The sequence below is a fragment of the Protomyctophum bolini genome (genome assembly GCF_963924005.1).
Source record: "Protomyctophum bolini genome assembly, chromosome: 4".
Taxonomy (NCBI): domain Eukaryota; kingdom Metazoa; phylum Chordata; class Actinopteri; order Myctophiformes; family Myctophidae; genus Protomyctophum; species Protomyctophum bolini.
This window is the reverse complement of record NC_137865.1, coordinates 32,080,036-32,094,994: the sequence shown is the minus strand read 5'-3', so window position 1 is coordinate 32,094,994 and position 14,959 is coordinate 32,080,036. Positions and strand designations below refer to the sequence as shown.

Below are 14,959 nucleotides of genomic sequence, written 5' to 3'. Positions count from 1 at the left end.
TTCAAAAACAGCAGATCTACAAACTCGTAGCACGGCACCAAGTGCCGTGCTATGTGCTTGTAGATCTGCTATTTTTCAATATTTAGCTAAAGAATAACCTAATGCTTAATAACGAGTGCTTCCAAACTAACACTAAAAAAAAAAAGAATCGGACACGTCTGAAGTGAGTCTGGCCTGTGTGTGTCTGTGTGTTAGGCTGTGCAACAGTGACACTTTTCTGTGCTCGGACACAGCCAGGGACACAGGGACAGACAGACCCAGGGAACCAGGGACACAGCTACACACAACTGTCTATAGGAGTGGTTGCGCCACTCAAAAATATCACAGCACAGTTTTTCTTGACAGAAAGTAGCTCATAACATGTTTACGGTGGATTTTTGGGAAACAAAAGCTTTTCAGATTGAAAGAGGATAATTCAAGCTTGCCCTACTACAGCTGCAATGTTGGTGAGTTTAACGTCGTTCAATACAAGCAGATCGTAAATGCAATTTGGACCAATGGGATGTCAATGGTGGGCATTGCAACTCTACAGTCATCGCATGGTATTGTTAAGTGTTGCAAATTGTGGCTAAATGACTCTTAATCATGAAGGAATTTCCAAACTGATTCCACTATATTTCAAAGGCCCAATTAATTCCGAAATGAATTTAAAAAAAAGAATCAGACCTGTCTGAAGTGAGTGGTACGGTACTGTACTGTACTGTACTGTACTGTAAAAGTCATCCTCCCGTTAAACTTTCCGACAAACTCCGGTAAACTCCCGAATTGTACCATCACACCTGTATATTACCGTATATTAACTGTATATGCCTGCTAAATACAGTGCCTATAATTGCACGTTAACTCCTCTTTTCATGCAGTGTGACTCAGGGGGGTGTGTTGGCCGCAATTTGCAACTCAAATTGCAATTTGCAACGATTAATCACATTTTTTTAAATAATGTGATGAATCTAGAGTTGCAATACCCTCCATTGACTCCCCACTCATACAAATTGCTTTTGTGATCTGCTTGTATTAAACGACGTTGAACTCAACATCATTGCAGCTGTAGGTTTTTATTAACAGGTCGTGCTGTAGCCCTGGTCCAGGGCTTACAGCAAGTCTCTCTCTGACGCCCTGTGGAAGTCCCTTCCGCAGCCCTCTGGTGATATTCTCACGTGCGCGGGTTTAGAAAACCCAGCAAATAAACAAAACGACGTAACTACTCACAGAAACAAAGCCTGCTAGACCTTGGTAAAAGTCTATTCTCGTAGCTGGGAAGCGTCTCAGGTCCCCAGTTTCTCTCTAAAATCATGTAAAATGCACTATTTTAATCATTAAATAAAATGAATCCAACCAGATCGGCGCAGGCAAAACCCGGAAATGCCATAGTAGAAGAAATGACTCTGCCCGGTGAATTCAGGGTACTGTAGATTGCGTTATTAAAATGTGCATTTTAGAGAGAAACTGGGGACCTGAGACTTTTACCAAGGTCTAGCAGGATTTGTTTCGGTGAGTAGTTATGTCGTTTTGTTTATTTGCTGGGATTTGAAAACCTGCGCACGGGAGTGAGAATATCACCAGAGGGCTGCGGAAGGGACTTCCACAGGGCGTCAGAGAGAGACTCGCTGTAAGCCCTGGACCAGGGCTAGTCGTGCTGCTGCCTCCTGTATCATGTTCAAATGCGAAACAGGTGGTATGCAGGGCCGTTCACTGACTTCAACGAGTGCTTTCAAACACCAACACTTAAAAAAAGAATCACCTGCAGAGAATGTCTTGACAGAAAGTAGCTCATAACATGTTCTACGTCGTTTAATACAAGCAGGTTATTGCAACTCTTGATTCATCCAATTATTTAAAATTGCGCGTGTGTTCGTGCGCGTGTGTTCGTGCGCGTGTGTGGGCGCACGCATGCGCACGTGCGTGCGTCTCCAATCCAAATGTTGCACATTAAGCTATATCAACTGTGGACCCAAGGGGGCGATTTGTATGAAATGTATACAAATAGCAGATCTACAAGCTCACAACATAGCCAAACAGCCACACACACACACACACACACACAACCAAACACACACAGCCCCACACACACAGCGCCACACACGCACACTAAAGTAACTAATGCAAACTAATGCATGTCAAACTGGGGGGTCCTTGAAATATGACGGGTTGAGAATCACTATAGAGAGCCGTCAAAATATTCATATGGGGGTCCCTGGCATATCTTTTCAATTGGGGGTCCGCTGGCTAATTAGTGTCAATTTGGGGGTCCTTGGTATGAAAAAGTTTGGGAACCACTGATCTAATTAACTATTTGCGGCTACATCAAAGTGAAATTACACTCAATTCCATCAACTCCTTTAATGGTAGGCCTAAGTAGCTAATTAGCTAAGCCAGTCCACCATGCAGTGGTCCTTGAGGGTGGTTACTTCCAGGTGGTCCCCATGCAGCTATGGCGTTTAACCAAATGGACCCTTATTAGGGGGGACAGCACACTGCAGCTATGACATCTTTTTCACTGAAACAGTGTTTTTGTACATACTTTTTTTCTATATTTTTTTCTTTAAACTATTTCATGTCAAGGACCCCAAAAATGATATGTAATAGGCCTCCAAACCCAATGTGAAAATATGTTGTTCCAGGGACCCCCCAGAAGCAAATATTTGATTGAAAAATGTAATATATATTCCAAAATTGTGCCACGATTTTTCAAAAATAGCAGACCTCCAAAAGTATAACATAATGCTTTAAACACCAAAAGGGGTTCCCACCCAGAATGGGTTAATCCAATGAATCGATTTAATTGATTATGAATGATTATCTATAATTTATAAAATAATCAATTAGTCCCTATTTTGGTTATGTAATTATCGACAAAAAACTTTAAACTTTGTTAATATAAATGTAAAATAACACTTATGGGGTTACCGGTAATCGATTCATGCATTTAAAGGTATTATGACATTATTTTTAACATAATTTTAACAACATTAAAAGTCTTGGCCATGGTCCTTCAAACGTGTCTAAAAAGTTTGAACTTTTTTTGAACACTCCAGTATTTCTTGCCAGGAGTTTTTGTGTGTATGTAATATGCATCCTGAGAAGGCATAGAAAAATACATTATTTTAGCCTGTAGATGTCGGTAATTCCCCCTTTCCTGTCAATCACTACCCAGCTCCGCCCCCCCCCCCCCACCCCTCAAGCCCTCCATACCTCTCCGCCCCCCTCAGAGAAAGGGACTGTTCTTTTTTTTTTTCTTTACAAGTTCACAGCATCTCAGCCATAGCAACGCTGCCAGTGCCAACGCACGCAACTTCTTCTCCTTTTATAACTATTTGTTTATAGTTTATAAAAAAAGGTTATTTATAATAAGACTATCACTGCATGTATGTACTGAGGGGATGGACAACAACATGTATTCTCTGCTGCAAAAGGAGAGGAGACTGGAGCAACACGGACATTTAGAGCCTTTTATTAAGGTGCTGAGTATACAAAACGACTAACGTTTCGACCAAGGTCGAAACGTAAAAGGCTCAAAATGTCCGTGTTGCTCCAGTCTCCTCTCCTTTTGCAACTTTGATGTCCCTGCACCTGTGAAGCACCGGATCAGCCGTTTTAGGCTTGAGGCGCAGACTCCCTTTGTAACATGTATTCTCTATTCAACGTCATCGTACGAGCAACAGTTGCATGGTAAACAAATAAGGCACGTTCGGAAATACCGCACCGGAGCGCACTCGCCTATTAGTTTGCATTGCACAGTGCCAGTGGGCTTAGTGCGCTATTTCCGAACGCGCCTATGAAACTCCTGCAATATCTCACCCCACGACCACGTCGACATAAACTTGTGTAATGTCATCGTCATCGATATCATACTCAATGACTATAGCCTATCATTATTCGCCATACTTTTAACGTGGATTATATCACACGAGCGTTGGCTGCGCGTTGCTATATTCCACTGTATCGCATTACAAGAACAATAATGAGCACATGCAATCTACAACAGCTGGTGCACGCCACGAATCAAAGATTAATAATAGTCAAACACACAGCTAATGCGGGTAGTGGCAGTGATTGACTATAAATTAAAAGTAGGCTACCATGAAGCATTTCGGAGTGCTGCAGGCGATTGATTTTTTATTGTGAGTCCACTCAAATAGTACTGCACAACAATTTAACACAAATCATTGCAGTATAAATACTTATAGTTGGGATTGGGACACGAATGCTTGGTATTGCTCCTGGGTTCATAAAAAGTTTGGTTGCAAATCCACTCTGAACTTGTCCGAGATTTGAAAAACTTTCTGGGGTGAAATGATGTGCGCACACCAAGAGTCCCTTCTTTGACAACTTGGTTGGAACGTTACCGTCAAAAATAAAATGCATCCACCTAGAGCGTGAATCTTCATCTAGGCCAGTTGGTGGAAAGTGCAAGGACTTGTGTTGATTGACACAGCCGACAACGGAGCAGATTGCTTTTTCTCTAGAAGCCATTATTATTATTATTATACTGAAACAAAGTCGCGGACAGAATGAGGAAGAAGAGAGGAGAGCAGGTGGAGGAGAGGAGAGGGGCGGGGATGAGGAGGAGGGGGGCGGGTAGTAGAATTGGTAGACAGGGAGCAGAGGAGAGGGGGCGGGGTTTAGCGTTACATTACGTAGGCCTCCGCCGTCCAAGCCACGAGTCATATTTGCATAATTATTCACAAAAGTCCAGACAGCGGAGAATACACTGAATGTTCAAATTTGGTTTTTTTTTGGTGAAATTGATGTCAAGAAAAGCCAAAGAACACAAAATATCTACAAAAATGTGTTTTAAATGTCACAATCCCTTTAATAAAGTATATATATACGAGTAAGACGCGCAAACGCGGGAAGCGAACGCAGCTCGTACATATTTGGGCTTTGGACGTATAGCTGCTTTGGGGACTCCTTATATGGTGCCCCTTTTTTGCCCATATATGGAGCTGAGTGGACCTGGCCCCTTTTGTGCCCATATATGGAGCTGAGTGGACCTGGCCCCTTTTGTGCCCATATATGGAGCTGAGTGATTGCTGATGCAACACACTCCATATTTGGATAGCGGGACAGACACACAGACAGACAGACACACACACAGACAGACAGACATGATCTGCTAGGTCTCATAGTAAGTGCTCACTGCATTCGCAATAAACAAAATGCTTCAAATTATTATTATTATTATTATTTTTTACTTACATTTTTATCCCACGATTTTGTAACCCAGTTTTCTTTTTCACCCAGTGCCAATTATCTAATGTAATCCTGGGCGCTATACATCCTCTGCCAACCTGGCCTCCTTCTATGCATGAGGAGTCCAAGCTGCTTCTTTTCACCGGACTTAGCGCGTGGAAGGGACACGTTATTCCGACCAGTTCCTGTCCCCTCCATCAGGCGCCCCGGCTGGCCAGGGGGAGGTAGTTTTAGAGACCAGGATTACGGCATGTTTTTGTGAGGGTATCTACCCTAGGGGACACGGGGAGAACATGCAAACTCCACACAGAAAGGCCCTATCGCCAACCCCCGCCTCGGGTATGGGCAATAATAATTATTTTTTTAACAATCAATATAGTAATCGCTAAGAAAATAATTGATAGTTGCAACCACCATTACTGAATTGAAGGCTTCCTTTACCTTTCCTCTTTGAATCATATCCAACAGCCTTCCTGGAGTCCCGCACAACACGTTGCATCCCCTGCAGATGTCTCTGATTTGGTGTCCAGTTGCGATTCCACCATACACCACAACAGGACGCACACATGTCCTACACAGGTCAGATGAGAAAAATTAATATACTACTATGGCATCATTGGTGTTTTAAGCCCACCACACACCGGCTGCGTCCGCCGCGCGGCGCCGCAAGAAGCAAGCTATAGGCTTCAACTGATTTCAATACAGGACTTATTTATTTTGCAATTGTGAATTGAAGTGAGTCGGTGGTGCAATACACCATGAATAATGTAAGACACTTCAGGACTGTCTTTTTTCCACAGTCAATTTTGACATGTTGGGATTCTACAAGCTTGTTGTGGAATTTTCCAGATAGAGCTGACTTTAACAAACTTTATACCAATATTTACTAACATTACCAGAGAACTTAAGTTGGATTTTTAATAAAAGTATACCTTGACGGAAGCCACCTCTGCCTCCTCTTCCTCCACCTCCAAACCCTGGGAAGAAAAAAATAATACAATCAGTTCAATAGCAAATCATTTATGGACAATCCAGTGGCCCAGTTCATCTAGTTTAATCCACCTCTCTCCTTAGTTACCTTCTGTAGATCCTCCATCATCTCCATCACTTCGACCTCCTCTGCTGCCTCCTGTCAAGTACAAATATTACCGTCATAAGCTGTAAGAACCCGATACATATTATTTTACTGCGTATACTTAACTTCTTCCTTGCTTTATATTTCCTTTCAATTTTCAATGTCTATTTTTGGTTGTGGCTCTTTTGGAGCGGGACGTTTGAGAGGTGGGAGGGGTGACATAAGAACCACTGATTTCAAGGGCAAAGGTTTAGCTATATTTAAGCTATCAATGTGTTGTGAAAATGTCACCGACACATGTACAGTATGGTAGGGCTTCATGAGACTTGAAAATAGAATTCCAGAATAATGTAATCTTGATTCATTCATACATTACAAGGGTATAAGGGTTTAATGGTTTGAGTAAAACTACCGGTACAATTAGTTAATGTTACTGTATGGTGAAAGCAGAGCTGTTTTGACAGGCTTGCACATTCAATTTATGTTTACTTGATTAATTCTGAAATACACCTTTCTCTTTTGCATTCATGCGTGCATGAAGAGTTTTCTGCCTTTGGCAGTATCAAGTGTAGATGGATAGTAAAGAGGGAGAGAGATGGGGAGACACACGCAGCAAAGGTCGTCATGAACGGGACTCGAACACATGACGCCCTGGCAGGCCAGAGCCCATGTAGCATGAGCCTGGGCCACTTGGCCAGCGGGCATCCCTTGGCAACTGTCTTTACTTATCATGCGCAGTAATATCGATAGTATACCACAGATTTGTATGCAGCCCAAATGTGTTCTTACCCGAGTCGCTCCTAAATCCTCCTCCTCGTCCTCCTCTGCCTCTTCCTCTTCCTCCACGACCTGTATAAAACACAGGCAACCTCAATTTGGTAAATGACATCTAATGCTGGATGTTTATTGTTGTGCTTAAGTTATTAACTATGTGTTATTTGACACATCTGCACTGTGAAACTTTAGTTAACGAAGCCTAACAGAACTGTAATTTGTATTCATGCGCAAGCGTCCAACGCAATTAACTTGCCCCTTGAGACAGTAGTTCAATGGTTTTGAAATGTGGGAACCCCCCCCCCCCCCCATCTTGCATTTACCATAAAGTCAGAGCAAAGTGTAAGACATTCAACTACCAAAGCAATTGAGCCGATTCAGACATCATGCAATTATTATCAGGCCCAGTACCAGTGGTGGAGAACAAATTTAAGGAATCACATTTCCCATAACATATACACATACATACATCACAGTCACCCTTATGAACATAATTCAACTGATAACAATATTGTCTGTTGAGCCCAGTTACATACATAAAGGTACACCATCAAGTCACTGGTAGCAATGTTCTTTTTTTATGACTACTTTAAACAGTATATGGCAATATACTGTAAATGAGTGCTATAGCAAAGGGTTCATTTTCAGTCATAGTTAAAAGAACAGTCAGGATTTTGCTGTGTAGCTATGCATAAACCCACCACTGCTTGAAGCCTAGCTGGGGACTGCACCACCGGTGCTGGTTCCCTGTAAACATGGACACAGATTAAACCAAGAAAGCGTTGGGCTATGGCTTGTTTCCATTGTGGACGTCCTGTGTCATTTTATCGAAATACTATGCAAAAAAGTTGGACGCAGTCACCCTCGAAGCATGTATTTATTGAACATAACCCAAACTAAAGACTTTTTTTTTTACTAGGGTAAAAGAAAATGTCGTGTAAAAGTCGCCACACGTGGTGGCGCGTTGTCTCATTAAATCAGCCTCAATGATTACCCTACCGGGGCGGCCTCGGCGGTCTACCTAACATGTTCGTCGAAACCACGTTGGTTAGCTCCTCTCGGGACCCTCGCCCTCGGTTATACCTTTTCTGTATTTTGGACGGCGTTACCGAGAGCCCCGAAAGGGGCTACCAGTCCACGTTGGTTTGTGTTTAATATTTAGGCCTAAATCCATCCACATCGTATCATGACGACGGGTTCCGACTTTTAAACTTTGAACGTGCCGTGGTCATGGAACCTCTAAACATCGAAGTGTGCTCCTCCCCTCGCCTTACACATTATTATAATGTTAACTTAACATTGTGTTCTCACTCATGTATACATTCAGGTTTATTTTTTATTAGAAGTCGTGTTGCAGGCGGCCGACATTCTGCGGCCTGTCTATCATGACATCAAACAACTTTTACATTCACGTCCAAACAGTCAAACTCCGCACTAAAACCCTGCTGTTTTGTATCTACAGTAAGTATTTCGACACCAAGTCACGCATATTATAACACATACATTGACATAAATAAATTGTGCTCTTCGTCTTTTCGCCGACCTACCTCTTCAAAGTTGAGAAGAAAAAGAAGGATGATTAATGAGCCACGATTGCACGTGTGCGTACTAGACTGCGTACCGAGCAGAAGCGATGATTGACAGGCTGATTGACCTGTGACAGGTAGCACAGAGCCTTTAGACCCGCCCTGCCACGCCCCTAAAATCGCGGCGATAATACTCCCATACCCCGGCCGGTGGGTAGCACCCTGATTGGTTAGAACCATAGAGTTAGAACGTCGCCAGGCAACGGGTGGTCACTTGTTTCGTTTTGTTTGTGAAGGGGGCGGGTGGAGGTTGGGGGTTTGAGGAGTTCGCTACCGACGCCAGGGTAGCGAATGGAGTTATTGGAGTAATGTATAGGTGTAGGTAGGTGTACCAATGCACCATCGTGTTTCTGAACTTTCATCTGTTCTGAAGAATGCACTGGAGCTTCTAGATTATCTTGCTAGGATGAGGATAATGATGATGACACACACGCACGCGCACACACACACACACACACACACACACACACACACACACACACACACACACACTGACACAAACACACTTAAGCTATCGCCCCTCAAAAGTCCATGGCTGCCACATGATGTCATGACGTCATGTCTGAAAGCCAGACGTTGGAGGGGGAGGTCACTGAGTTTTACTGAACGTAGGTACCGGGTGTGAAATGTAAGGATTATCATTGGAATGTAGTGTGGATTTGTGAGACCTAAACAACAGAACAGAAAGCAATAAGCCTATACTTATTTCCCATTATGCTGTTTTATTTAGAACATAATGACTTAGGTTAGGTAGGATCCTACATAATGAATTGTATTGTAGTAGGCCTATGGTAAATTGTATATTGTTGAGTGGTGCAACCACTCCTGGGTCCCTGGCTGGGTCTGCCCTGGCTGGGTCTGTCCGACAGTTGCCTCAATAGAGTTAATAGGCCTTGTAAACGAGTGTAATAGCCTATGTATGTTTATGGTGTCGTCCACTCACAGTTGACAGTTTTTGTATTGATTTGTAGTCTTCTTGAAATCTAGGCTACTGTAATTCTGCAAACTGTTAATAAATACTTCAATCAATCAATCAATCAATCAATGGAGACAGTCTAATCAGCGGCAGTTATGGCTGTTAATGCAGGGGATCTGATCTGCACGCTCTGCGCAGAATGGAATGGATAAATCATCCGTCAAGGACGGTGCTCTGCCAGAAACATCTACACAGCGGGGGAAGCCTCTTCCTCTTCAGTAAGCAGTTGCCTGTTGACTAGTGGCAACTGCTATATTGCAGGTTAAATATAAACGTGGAGGAGGAGGAAGATAATTTGGCTATCGTCCAGAAGATTCGGCGCTGATGAAACACTGCTCTATGTATTATGTACAGACTGGGCTGTACACAGAAAGGCAACGTATGATACCGATAGATAACTGCATGGTCTAAGGAATATACTCGAAAAAACTACAGTTTATGTAAGTAAGTTTATGATGGATACATAATAACGATTGATAGCCTATTAGCAAACGAACTAACGGGTCGAGTAGCGCTGTGGTACGGTAGCCTATACATTTACCCCTGTGACTATTAACGCTGCATTAATCTCGCATGTTTGCTTCATAATATGGTAACAGGTGTCAAATGGGCTTAGTGCTTTCGTAGTGCACTGCTAACCAATACGATAGACTGGCAGACTGCTCTCTCTCTCTCTCTCTCTCTCTCTCTCTCTCTCTCTCTCATGGTGGACCCTCTTGTACACAAGTGTAATGCTTAACTCAAACTGGGTCGTCCACTCACAGTTAACAGTCTTTGTATTGAGTTTGTGCTTGAAAACATATTTCAATCAATCAATCAGTCAGTCAAAACTATCTCTCTCTCTCTCTGTCTCTCTGTGTGTGTCTCTCTCTCTCTCTCTCTCTCTCTCTCTCTCTCTCGCTCTCTCTCTCTCTCTCTCTCTCTCTCTCTCTCTCTCTCTCTCTCTCTCTCTAAAATATTATTACCGTGTGCAGTGCGCACCATAACAATGCTCAGAATGTGTAATAATGATGTGCTTTTCAGGCGCTAACAAGCTGCAGTATAGGTTAATAGACATGATCTGTAGCAATATTTAAAATATAGCCTACTTTTAAGTTTGTATAGTCAGTCAGGTTTTTCAATTTCATCTATTTCTCAGGCTTGAGGAATGTGTCATATAGATTTCTGGATCAATCAGTGATAATGAGGCAATAGGAGTCGAGACAATATTCTATGTGGTGATGGTTATGATTGAATGTAGGCCTACATGTGGAGAAGTATAGGCTAATAAGTCTCATGTCAGTATCGTTCTGCCAACGAGCACAGGGATCATAATCAGATGGTTATATAGTTGCATGCTGTGGTGGCAAAAATGCATATAAACACTATGGTATTGATTCATTGAATGTAGCCTACTAGTAGATGATACTTAACACACTAATTACCTGTTCCTCACTGATAAACCATAGACTGTAAGTGATAAACTCATTAGAGACTGCCGACTCATGTAAACCTATTTCAAACTGTGTGAGTTAACTATAGAATAGAGTCCATTTAAGGAATGACCATCTCTTGTTACTCCTGAAACTCTGTACACTCCTGAAAGTATAAAATATGTGTTGGGGATGTGTGTGGGGAGTTCGAATCCTGATGGTTGAGTCCTGCTTCTCCCTGATGTTGTTTACTTACTAATAGTGAGAAGATTAATTCCCATTGCAATGCTTCAAGGACAAACTGAACCATAACAAAACAGGCTATATTACCAAAACAATCAGGTCATGTGTAGACTATAGGGCCCAACACATGTGGGGGAAGGGCCTTAACAATTGTCATTTGGGAGCCTGCATGCCCTGTTGTGGGGAAGTGAGGGCTATAGACAGACAGGCACAGATCAATCACTTTGCTAGAGTGACCTGAACTGAACTGAACTGAACTGAACTGAACTGAACTGAACTGAACTGAACTGAACTGAACTGAACTGAACTGAACTGAACTGAACTGAACTGAACTGAACTGAACTGAACATGACGCGCTTGTAAACAGTGACTTGTCTATGCTATTACTACTTTATTGACTTAGAATGGTGCAGATTTGCTCAGTTCATACTTGTGCCATAACAGAAAGACTTTAGAAGGATTTTATTGTCTGGACTTTCTATCAAACGATACCACAATAGACCTAGTAGTATATTATTCTGCACATGAGGACTCAAGCTGTTCTCACTTTTGTGACCTTGATATTTTCTTTTTTTTTCTTTTTCTTTTTTGTAGATCCTCTCAGCGTTGCCTTGATCCCTCTCCCCATCAGACACCCTGTCTGATATTATGATGCTTGGCAGGGTTGGCATCAGCAGTGGGGTCAGTACCCATCGCCTCTGCAAGAACATCACTCTCTACCTGAACAAATCTGTGTCTCCCGCCTCTGTAAAACAGACACCTAAGCCCCTCCTGGTGATGTTGCCATGGCTGGGCTTCCGACCACAAGCTGTGGCCAAGTACTGTGAAATCTACCTCCATACTGGCTTTGACATTCTCATGGTGGAGAGTGAGGTATGGGTAGCATGCATTGAGTCCTTCTCTAACCTTTTGGATTCTCTCTTTACTCAGTGACTCCAAAGGAAAAATACCATAGGAAAAATACCATGAATACCATTACTGTATCAAAAGTAGTGTGAGGCATTGTGAGCTTGTATCTGCTATATTTCACAATTTTTATCTGTGGAATCAGCCGGGCAGGTCTGACAGGTTTCATTTCCTCCAATTCATTTCAACTCCAGGCAACTAAAGAAACCACAAGGCAGTGGAAAACATTTCACAAAAGACAGATGACTAACAAACATACAATTCACTGATGCATTCAGAGTTTGAAACTCGGAAGTATGCTCCGACACCGTCATAGTAGAAGTGAAACTATCGTTCTCTCTGTCATAACTCAGCTGAAAGAGTTTGTATTTATCATGATTCAGGTGTAACGGTTATTTTTGTGCCATGTTTCAGGTGAAACACTTCTTGTGGCCACGCTGGGGGCTGGAATACGGTGCCCAGGTGCTGGAGCTGCTCCAGAGCGAACGCTTTGTGTCACGGCCATTGCTCATGCACGCCTTTTCCCTTGGTGGCTACACATTTAGTCAGTTGCTGGTTCACATATCCCAAGACACCCAGAAATACCAGGGGTTTACACAGAGGATCAGAGGACACATCTATGATAGCCTGGTCATCGGCTCTCTGGAGAGGATGGCCATAGGTTTGTTTTACCGATTAAGCCCTACATACGTTGTTGTGCGGCAAATTGAAAATAGCCAATGTACAAGCTTGTAGGCCTGCTATTGTAATGGGGATGTTATTGTGTTTCATTTACTTTACGCCTTTCTGTAATATGCTGTATTGTCTTCCTTGAATGCTGGAGCTTCAGGCCAAGATGCTAATTCTGACTTCACTACTCTAAAATAAATTGGCCAGCAGCTTGTTGGCCCAGCATGTCTCTGGGTTCAAAGTTCAACCCCTGATGTCTTGAGGACTATAAAGAAGTCTGTGAGATACATTCTTGGGGAGGAGAGGGGAGAGAGAGAGAGCATGGCAGCTTTGCTGTTAGGCCCTGCACCAAACATCTTCTAATAAAATGTTGACTTATTCTTGGCTAGGTCAAATCAAATGACTATGTTATACTATAACGTCATAACATATCACTTGCCCCCCCCCCCCAAAAAAAGAAGAAGTTTGAGATGTGCCACAGCTTGACAGCTGAACAAAATTTGGGAATAGTGTCCAGAATTAAAAGTGATTGAACTCTATATTATGTCAATAATAATACATTGATATGATCAATTGATTGATATTTTACAGGTCTAGGTAAGTCCTTATCGCCTCGGTTGGAGAGCCCGGTGAAACTTGCCAGCCTATTGTACTTTGACACTTTCAAACGGCAAACAGTCGACTACTATGAGCGAAGTATTGAGGCCTTCCAGAACACGCCGATCACTGCTCCGGCACTCTTCTTCTACTGTGAGAACGACCCGCTGGGCGACCCGCGTGCCCTGGAACAGATTGTGGACAGGTGGCGGCAGGGCGGGATGGACGTCACAATGAAGTGGTGGGAGGACTCCATTCATGCAGGTCACATGAGGAAGCACCCTCAAGAGTACCTGGCCACCCTGGACACGTACCTCCAGTCTGTCAGCATGGCTCTTCCCAAGGCCAAATTGTAACTAAACCACAGAGAGCCTCTGTAGGTTCAGTGCAGAGCAAAACTGATTCAACATTTGCTCTGCATATTTATTTTTTGAGTGTGTTTTTGCGCCTTAATGCAAGCTTTCACCGGAATAACAAGGCAACATAACCGGTGTACATTGCTGAGTACATTCATGTAGTCAGCGATAATATACTTGATACAATAATATATACTTGAAATGGCTTTATATAGACACAAATGTCTGTCTGTCTGTCTGTCCGTCCATCCGTCAGTCCATCCATCCATCCATCCATCCATCCATCCATCCATCACATTCTGTAAACCTAGTGAACCTTGGCATTGAAGCCTAGTGCACATTTGTAATATAATGTATGAGGGTTTAGTGCTTTAAGTCTGATTTACTTATATTATTCATATTTTATATTTGTCTCCAGGATTGTAAGTGTGTTTACCAATGTTTACTGTCAGGGAAATTCATATTAATACAGTATATTATTATATTTGTGTTTCTCTCAGGGAAATTAATACTAATATCATTCTAATTATAATGTTATAATGTTCTTGCTTATGGTTGTTCCAATTCAATGGATTTTATTTTACTATGAGATTGTGGGCCTACCTGTATGCATAGCCTAATGCTAATCTTCCACATTTGTGTAGGCCTAGAAAATGAGCTCTTTCCATCTACTGTGAGCCATCGTGAATGTATTGAATTTCAGTCAACTTCATGGCAAACAACTATGCGTAACTAAATACCATGTTTAATTTATATTCCCTTAATTTAGGGCTGCGTGATATTTTTTCTTTTAAATGAAAATGATGATATGTAATTCTGTACAGAACTTTACAGTAGGTCTACATGTTTTTCTGTTGTTAGGTTGATTGATGCTTGAATTTAACAGTTGTTGTTAGTAATCGTATTCTCCATGATGTATAGTATAGTATTGTACGTCTTTATGTATTGATTAATTTTATACATAGGACCACAATGGAAACAAGCACTCAGGGATTTTTGTGCTATCCTTTTAGCATTATTGTATGACTACCTCTGTACTTTTAGCAAACTGTTAAACAGTTAAATAAAGTAATTCAATCAATAAAAATGTAGAAACCAATATAATATTTTATATTTATCTTGCATCATACAGGCTACACATGTGTCTCATTAGCTTGTTTTTGAACGTGCCT

General features: G+C 42.1%; 2 protein-coding genes across 2 annotated transcripts in view; one reads left to right on the top strand and one right to left on the bottom strand.

Moving 5' to 3' along the window:
• Positions 1–8,990, bottom strand: part of prrt4a (proline rich transmembrane protein 4a) — a gene marked incomplete at both ends in the record, with an annotated part of 48,997 nt that extends 40,007 nt beyond the window's left edge. The window contains 3 exons of the mRNA XM_080762179.1: positions 6,272–6,322; positions 7,058–7,117; positions 8,961–8,990. Of these exons, the coding sequence (XP_080618305.1) occupies positions 6,272–6,322; positions 7,058–7,117; positions 8,961–8,990 (141 nt within the window). The remainder of the gene's footprint in view (positions 1–6,271; positions 6,323–7,057; positions 7,118–8,960) is intronic.
• A 934-nt stretch (positions 8,991–9,924) lies between these two features.
• Positions 9,925–14,522, top strand: LOC308313584 (transmembrane protein 53). Its single transcript, XM_080760788.1, has 4 exons — positions 9,925–10,044; positions 11,854–12,132; positions 12,580–12,826; positions 13,426–14,522. The coding sequence occupies exons 2-4, from the start codon at positions 11,908–11,910 to the stop codon at positions 13,785–13,787; spliced, it is 834 nt and encodes a 277-aa protein (XP_080616914.1). The 5' UTR covers positions 9,925–10,044; positions 11,854–11,907; the 3' UTR covers positions 13,788–14,522.
• The last annotated feature ends 437 nt before the right edge of the window (positions 14,523–14,959 follow it).